We start from the raw sequence: 8,506 nt of genomic DNA, 5'->3' as shown, positions 1-8,506 counted from the left end.
CGTTTTGAATTTTCCACGGTGTTCTGTATTTTTGTGATTTTACTTTTTTCGATACGGTTCGTTTTGTTCAGTGATATGTTTTGAAAATTTCTATTTAGTATATTGGAGTCTTTTTGTTGATTTTTTCTATGCCAATGGAAAATCTTGTTACTTTTTCTTTAAATAATTAGTTTCTACATAGGCTAACTGGAATAAATAATGACAAAGAAAGTTATACAAAAAAAAAATTGACAAACCTACTGATTTTCCCAGATCAGATGAAAATATGTTCAGTCTATAATGAGGTGTTAAGGTAAATACACAAAATGTGAATTATTGGTCACTTTTTTTATGAATATAATCACTCGTGAATGACCTATGAATTCACAGCCACTCAAAATTTCAATCAGATTTGACTTTTTTGTTTCATCGACATATGTTCTGTCTCTTTCCATTATAATATTTACATTAGCATTAAAAACTATATTTTGTTGATAGAATTCTAGTACATGACTAGTCATATTAGCACACTGAGGGATTGACCATTTAAAAGGGGGATCCATGTTTTTTTTCCTTCACAAATTTATGAGAAAAAAATATATATTGTGGTCAAGCAGATGACAATATAATGTTTTAATTCTTGATTTTCCAAATAACGTCATGATTGTATAGAGGCTGAATATTAATATGAGGGTGACCTCAAACAGGAACTTTTTTAGGAAGAACGATAAGAAGTTAGCAATATTCTTTAACTTTACTTTCCGCTATTAATATGATGTTCTCTTAAAAAAGAATTCAAAAATGTGGTGACTATGTTAAACGCATCTATCCCATTGATATGGAGATAGAGGATACAACAGAAACAGTATAGCCTGTCTACTATTTTGACTTACATCTAGAAATTGACACGGAGTGTCGGTTGAAAACAAAACTTTCCTTTGTTTTCACCTTTCCGATTGTGAATTTTCCGTTTCTGTGTAACAACATTGCAGCAGCGCTTGCATACGAAATATATATGTTCCATTTGATACGATATTCACGGGCTTGAATTTCCTATCATGATTTTCTTTGTAGAGGATCAGCTGAAACACTTCTTTGGCTGCAGATGTCCTCGATGTGTTAAAGACCCATTGGTAGCTTGTGACTGTTTTGTGTTCTTTGGTTGTTTGGTGTGGGGTTTTGTTAACACCTTTACATTTTCTGTTCTCAATTTTAAAGTGATATATTTCTAGTTTAAATGTGGCAACTGTCCAAAGGTCCCAAATGAAGCAGATTTCACCAATGACCTGAAACCTATACAGTATAGTCAGTTATTATAAGCTCCATGGTGACAACATGTGAAACAATTCAATCGATAAATAGCAAACGGTTTGAATATTGACAAAACTATACAACCAAATAATTAGTTAGAATAGTTATAGAATCCACTATTGAATTCCGCAATACCCCCTTAATATCATGTAGAAAGCAATCGAAAATTTTCAACGTACACCACATTGTCTTTGCAACATGATTGTCTTGATATGTGTATATCTAATAATGGTATATCTTGCAACAAGTTCAAATTGCGTCAACCCATATGCATATTTTCTCGTACAAAAACACAGGCTTTGGATTGGATGTACACATTGCATGGCAAGTTTATAGATATTTGTCCTGTTAAATAGTCTCCATTTAAAAGGAAAAACAGTACATTACCAAAACTTCTTTTGTTTGAACAAATGTAAAAACTCGACTGATATTTTCCGACAATGCCTCTCGTTGACAATAGAAAATATAAGTCATCACATTAGAAACGGTTTTCTCGATTCGCACTTATAAAGTTTTGGAAAAAACAAGCAAATACCAAGAATTCTTTCATGTAGTAGGATTATGTTTACTTTGTTTATGTATAGTGATTCTGTATAATCAAAGGATCCCGGATTTTTTACCTACACTAAATGATCCCTGAATAAACACATTTCAGGTAATCAACGCATTAAACAAAGTAAATAGTTATCAAAGGTATCAGACTTATAATTTGATGCGCCAGACGCGTGTTTTGTCTACATAAGACTCTTCAGTAACGCTCACATTAAAATAGTTATAAAGTCAAACAAGAACTAGGTTGAAGAGAATTGAAGACCCAAAATTCCAAAAATGTATGCCAAATACGGCTTTGGTAATCTATGTCTGGGTTAAGAAAATCCTTAGTAATTCGAACAATTCATAATTTTGTAAACAGGAAATTCATAAAATGACCATATAATCGATATGCATGTCAACATGAATTGCTGACTACTGGGCTGGTGATTCATTAGGGGACGATACATCCACCAGAAGTGACACCGCCCAAGTGGTTTAAATAGTTATCAAAGGTATCAGACTTATAATTCAATACGTCAGACGCGTGTTTCGTCTACATAAGACTCATCAGTGACGTAAAATTATACCAAATTAACTCAATCGTGTGAAAACAGCTGATCAAGCTGCCTACCATCAAGACTATTTAATCACACTTTTAACGAGTATGATGCTGAATTTTATTGTCATGAACTAAATACAAAGTTTCAGAGAATGGTACATATATATATCCTTAAAAAAATAACTACATGCATGTGTGAGATCCTACATGTAAGTTTCATAGTTAAACAAGGAGGACATACTTTCACATTTCTCATTTTAATAAATGTACACAACTTCTAATAGTACAGTATTTGTAGAATTGAATAAAACATAAAATGTGTATGTATTTAGATTTTTCCGAAAGTAATTACATAACAATTTTGTTTTGGGTGCTTTACAAGTCATAATGTAGTGGTATTCTTCACCAATGTCAGTTGAGTAACATAGATGGCATAATCTATTATCTCTAAACAAATATTATGTTTAATTTTATTAATGTTTCTACCTGTCTTTTTCCATGTAAAATGGTGTTTACAAGGATTAATTAAAACTGTTATCCGCATTATCTTGGTTCCGCATTTAAGCTTTGTAAAATTTCCTCATAGCCACGCCTTCTATGGCATATTTTGTTCATTAGAATTTGTCTAGTTGTTTTGTCAGCAATGCAAAATAAAATAAATGTAAAAAATGCCTTCGAACTGTCACCAAAGCTTTCTAGATGCACTAGGGCAAAATTTATGTCCGTGTAAGGTTTATCATTCGAAGAATTTCCTGACACATATAAAAAGAAGCGCAGCGTCCCCCATATCCTGAGAAGATACCCGATCAACCACAAGTAAAGGTAGTTTTCGTCTTCAGCTCTCAGTCGAAGAGATACGTCGTTAAATCGACGTTGGTTAAATCTTGTTCTCTGAAATATAAAATTAATAGTATATGTATATTGAAAAAAATATAAATTCCGAAATAACTTTAAAGAAAGAGATAATATCCAGATCAAATAAAAAAAAATTACTGTATTCAGTTAGACACTTTTAATCGGAACACCTTGGTTTGATAAGCCATACAAACAAGTATTCCAAGTCATGACCTTTAGCATTTTGATTATAGTAATAGTTTACATAACATCGTGGTTAATTTAAAGTACAGGAACATTGCAATACAAAATTCACTGGACGTTAAGCAACTATCAATCAATCAATCAATATAAATTTGCTGTGTTTATTATAACAAGTTGTGGTATGTTTGCAAATGAGACAACTCTTCACAAAAGACCAAAATGACACAGAAATTAACAGCTATAGGTTACCATACGGCCGTCAATGGTGAGCAAAGCTCATACCACATGTCAGCTTTAAGAGTTTTATATAAACAGATGTTTTTACAGCCTAACAAAATATCGAATGCAACTTTTAACAAATGGTGAAGATGAAATCATCCCTTCGTAAATTTTACGGACGCCATCACGAGTTGGTTGACCGTTATGGAATAACCGTTTCACAAAATAATATCGGATATGTTCCTTACGTCGTAACTACAATTCCCTTTCATGAATTTGACCTACCGAATCAGACTATTTACCGGATTTGTAATCACATAAGCAACACGACGGGTGCCGCATGTGGAGCAGGATCTGCTTACCCTTCCGGAGCACCTGAGATCACCCCTAGTTTTTGGTGGGGTTCGTGTTGTTTATTCTTTAGTTTTCTATGTTGTGTCATGTGTACTATTGTTTTTCTGTTTGTCTTTTTCATTTTTAGCCATGGCGTTGTCAGTTTGTTTTAGATTTATGAGTATGACTGTCCCTTTGGTATCTTTCGTCCCTCTTTTAAGCTGATTTATTATACAAAAACCTCTGAAAGGCAGCTTTAATATCTCAACAATTTGTGGTCATTTTGACATGTCGGTAAATATTTGTTGCCAACAAAAAAGAGGTTTGGTTTAACTATCGGACATTTTTCTATTAGACATTTTTCATTGTTTCAGTTTGTGTTCGTTTGCGTATGTTTGTGAATGTTGACCAATTCTCTGGTACATGCTTCCTTCCTCGATTCAATGTACGAAAATTGTTAATGCGAATAAGGCATTCATCATTGAAAAAATAGTTGATATATCTAATACGATTATCAATAGCTACACTTATTCCCCCAAATGAAAGGGTTACATATCAATAATTTAAAATCGAATAAGTTGACGGGAAAATTTCAGGTGCGGATGCAGCCAATTTGAATATGGAGTTTGAACCCCAAGAACAAATGAAACGTTACCTAATTAAAAGCGTCAATAGGTGGATTCCAACCACTGGAACAGCATTTGGTTCGCTAATGAATTTCGTTAACTGTTTATTATGCATACCTGGCGCCACATGTATCCTTTCAGATATAGAAACATTATACACGTCACAAAATACGAAACTAACTCCCATCCTTTACCGGAAATTATCATCCATAATATCCGGTCGCTCCTTGACAATGAAGACTTAATCCAACACCATATACCAGTTACTTGAGCAAAATCTTCACCTAAAACTTCACATTTGGCAGCCGCTATTGCTACGGAAACTACAATTTAAAAACCTACTAATGTTTAAAAAAGGAATAGTCATATTAATTGAATTCATGAAAATAAATAAAGGTATTTAAGAAACCGTCTTTAGCCAATGTAATGATCCTGATGATTATGATATATGAGTCTTTACCTAAATTTTCTGATTCTTTTGTGGCTGTTACATGTATATAAACTATAATTTAAAAAGTAACTACTGCTTAATGAAGAATTGTTATAAATGAATCCGTTGAAGACCGTACAATGACTAAAACCTGCTTACCTTTACAAATTGTGACTTGGGTGATAATTGTCTCAACGGCACTTATACTTATACTTGTCTATCCCAAATTCATGTATTTGGTTTTCATGTTATATTTGTTATTCTCGTGGTGTTTTGTTTGATGATTGGTCCGTTTCGGTGTTGTGTCGTTGCTCTCCTCTTATATTTAATGCGTTTCCCTCGGTTTTAGTTTGTTACCCCTATTTTGTTTTTTGTTCATGGATTTATGAGTTTTGAACAGCGGTATACTACTGTTGCCTTTATTTATATACCACCTTATATCTACCGACAAAATAAATATTTGTGTGGATGTATGAATATTTTGCTTTGTCTGGTCTGTGTTTGTGTTAGATATTTTCTGCTTTGAATCTATCTTAGTTAAAGCCGTTTCCATCTGATTTTTATATTTATTATGTACTGTTACACAACTGCCCAAGTATTGGGAGAGTTTTACACCAGCAAACACGTTGTTAATTATTATGAGGCAGGCATAACCTGTGAATGGGGACGAAGTATGTATGTATTTTTTTTAATTCAATTATGTTGATAAAAGAAACCGAAATACCGTACGTAACGTTCCCGATTTTGTTTCTGTTGTTAGGGAATTAGCTGTGACGTTCTTTAAGTTATGACGTCATATTCGATGTAAACAAACGAAACGCTTTCATCAGGTAACGTTTTTTCATATCAAACAATTATTAAAATTGAATTTGTATTGAGATCCAATCTTATATTTTACTAGACTGATAAATATAAATTGTTTTCAAAGTCTCATGCAAACAAGACAGATATCTGCGCAAATGCGGGGAAAACCGGAACAGGAAGTAGATCTGAAAAAAAAAGTTAACGATTTTGAGTTCATTAGTACAATGAAAAATTCGGGAAATTTTCCCAATTTTTTTTTTTTTTTTATTTTTTTTTATTTTTGTACCGTAATTGGGGACTTCGTCCCCATATGATGATGTATCGGCCAGTCTTTGCTCGTACTCCTATATGCAACTTGCATCAAAAAAGAAGCAGAAGCGGATCGTGCCAACGACATTCCAAACCTGACGAAATCATGCTATCACGTGACCACCAAGGCGGTTGATATATACTTACGAGGAAGAAGCCAACACACTGAATGACAGAATATTTTCACCTTCCGCGACCATGTGCCATTTCTACGATAAACCAAGGCAACACATAGATGTATGGCAATTGCTGTGTTCCAACAAAATGACCACATAGATCCTGTTGCTGAAATGAAACTTTGAACAACACAAACGCTATCACTCGCCAATTCTTCGCCCGAATTAGCATAAAACGGTTTATTGTCGTAAATAATAATAAATCTTATAGTTCCAATGAAGTTTCCAATGGCAACTACTAAATCTGAAACAGTTAAATATATAAGCAGTCGTCTCGTTTCATTTTCAGGTCGTAAACTGTCAACGACGCAATAAGCACTAAAAATAAATATGGATCCTAAAAATGACAATGTGCAAGCAATGATGGTTAAAGTAATATCCGCAGCAAATACCGACAAGAGATTTATATGTTCTGTTTCGTTGGATATTGGCAGAGACGTAGTATTAATTGTCACGTTCTCCATAATTCACTCTTTCTTAAGAGTACTATAGCTGATTTTTCGTCTGCTTTGAACACTTTTGTCACGTGATTATATTTCATATATTGCGGCAAATATTCAATAACACGAAATCTCAATATTGCACACAAACTTAGATAAAGTTAGAAAATTTATACTACGTAAAAATCCAGTTTATTTATAGCTAACATATCGTTGACGTTATATATTTGAAATCATTAATGTAAGTGTATCCACTCGCTTGAAGGTCAAAAGATAAATCTGAATGTAAATATAACCTATTTTAATCATACATGTCATAGGACAATTTAAGGAAATACATTTTTCTAAATACTCAAGTGCCTGGCGTTAAGTGGTACACTATACACAAGGCTATTTCAGTGCAAATATGTCTCTTGTTCCAAATCGTTTAACTGTGACCACCTGGGTTTGACGTTTGGTTAACGTTGGATGGATTTATTGCTGTTTAATGTCCAGTGGCAAATTAAACGTATACACATGACTCTAACATGATGATGTTATATGAATTTAAACACTGCTTTGTACTATATCTACACGTTGAATGGGCCTTTTAGTGTGTTAGTTCTCAAGGTACCAGACCGCATAAAAGACGTCTCCATACCCAGAAACATTGTTCCTACTCAGAACACTATTTCTCCTAAAACAGTGGTGAGGTACAGCTACAATAAGAGTAAAGTTAGTTCGGTTTGACCTGAAAGGTATTTAAACCCAAACCATCGATATTCGAGACGAACATTTTGGGTCATCAATACTTCTCAACTTCGTTCTTGCATGGTGGTAGGGATGTGAAAATGTCAGAAGGACTCATCGTTTTACTGACGTAGGTATGTGAAATGATGTACAAACTCCTGAAAAAGCCAAAGATCTGGCCAAGACCCGGTGTCATTAACTGGCATGTAAAAGAATCACCAATGACACTCGAATAAACAATAATAAAGAGCTAACTCAAGTACGAAGTTATTAATTTGGCTATAGTCGGTTAAGGAATATAGTCTTTTTTCCTTGAATTCATTATTAAATTTCTCCTATTTAATTTTTTTGCATGCCATATATGTTAGACTCATATCGACGCCACGCCTCAAATCGACGTCTGTTTCTTGAAATCAACGTCCAAATCTGACGTCACATTCTCAAATCGACGTCCAATATTTTGAAACTCTAATAGACGTCCAATATGAAGTCATGTATTGCCAAAACTACGTCCGATTGATTTTAGTCGTCTTCAATCGATGGTCAATATCAATAAATAATAAACTACTGAATTTATTTATTTACACATGTACATGTTTTGTAGGGTTCAAACATTTATAATACTTTCCATATCTAGATAAATGACATGCATGTCAAGAAGAACACAACATAACGACAAAGAAAAACAAACGACATCTTGAGGGCATTATTCAATCTTCAACAGTAGACAAAATAAAGAAGTACAGCCAATTTTATTTTCACAGTATTATACTTCGGAATCTGTAACTTCTGTTACGGATGTACACTAGACTTGATAAAATGTAATACCATCATAGATATGATTGATCGAAATTTTTCATTGGCCCGAACATGAGCTTTCCTCATCACTAAGTGTCCGCTGTCGTCGCCCGTCGTCGTTCCATTTTACAAAAATCATCTCCTAAAACGACTCGGCAAAACAAAACAATAGACCAAGGTGATCTTCTCTAGTTTCTTATCAAATAACCCGGAACATTTGA

At 33.6% G+C, this 8,506-nt stretch overlaps 1 protein-coding gene across 1 annotated transcript; it reads right to left on the bottom strand.

The window, feature by feature from the left end:
• Nucleotides 1-2,489: 2,489 nt before the first annotated feature.
• LOC134692778 (G-protein coupled receptor 157-like) lies at nt 2,490-7,097 on the bottom strand. The gene is made up of 3 exons (XM_063553306.1): nt 6,290-7,097; nt 4,717-4,922; nt 2,490-3,274 (listed from the first exon to the last, which is right to left on the bottom strand). The coding sequence occupies exons 1-3, from the start codon at nt 6,780-6,782 to the stop codon at nt 2,927-2,929; spliced, it is 1,047 nt and encodes a 348-aa protein (XP_063409376.1). The 5' UTR covers nt 6,783-7,097; the 3' UTR covers nt 2,490-2,926.
• Between the last annotated feature and the right edge of the window lie 1,409 nt (nt 7,098-8,506).

Source organism: Mytilus trossulus, chromosome 12 (assembly GCF_036588685.1).
Source record: "Mytilus trossulus isolate FHL-02 chromosome 12, PNRI_Mtr1.1.1.hap1, whole genome shotgun sequence".
Taxonomy (NCBI): domain Eukaryota; kingdom Metazoa; phylum Mollusca; class Bivalvia; order Mytilida; family Mytilidae; genus Mytilus; species Mytilus trossulus.
This window is presented reverse-complemented; position numbering and strand designations above follow the sequence as displayed.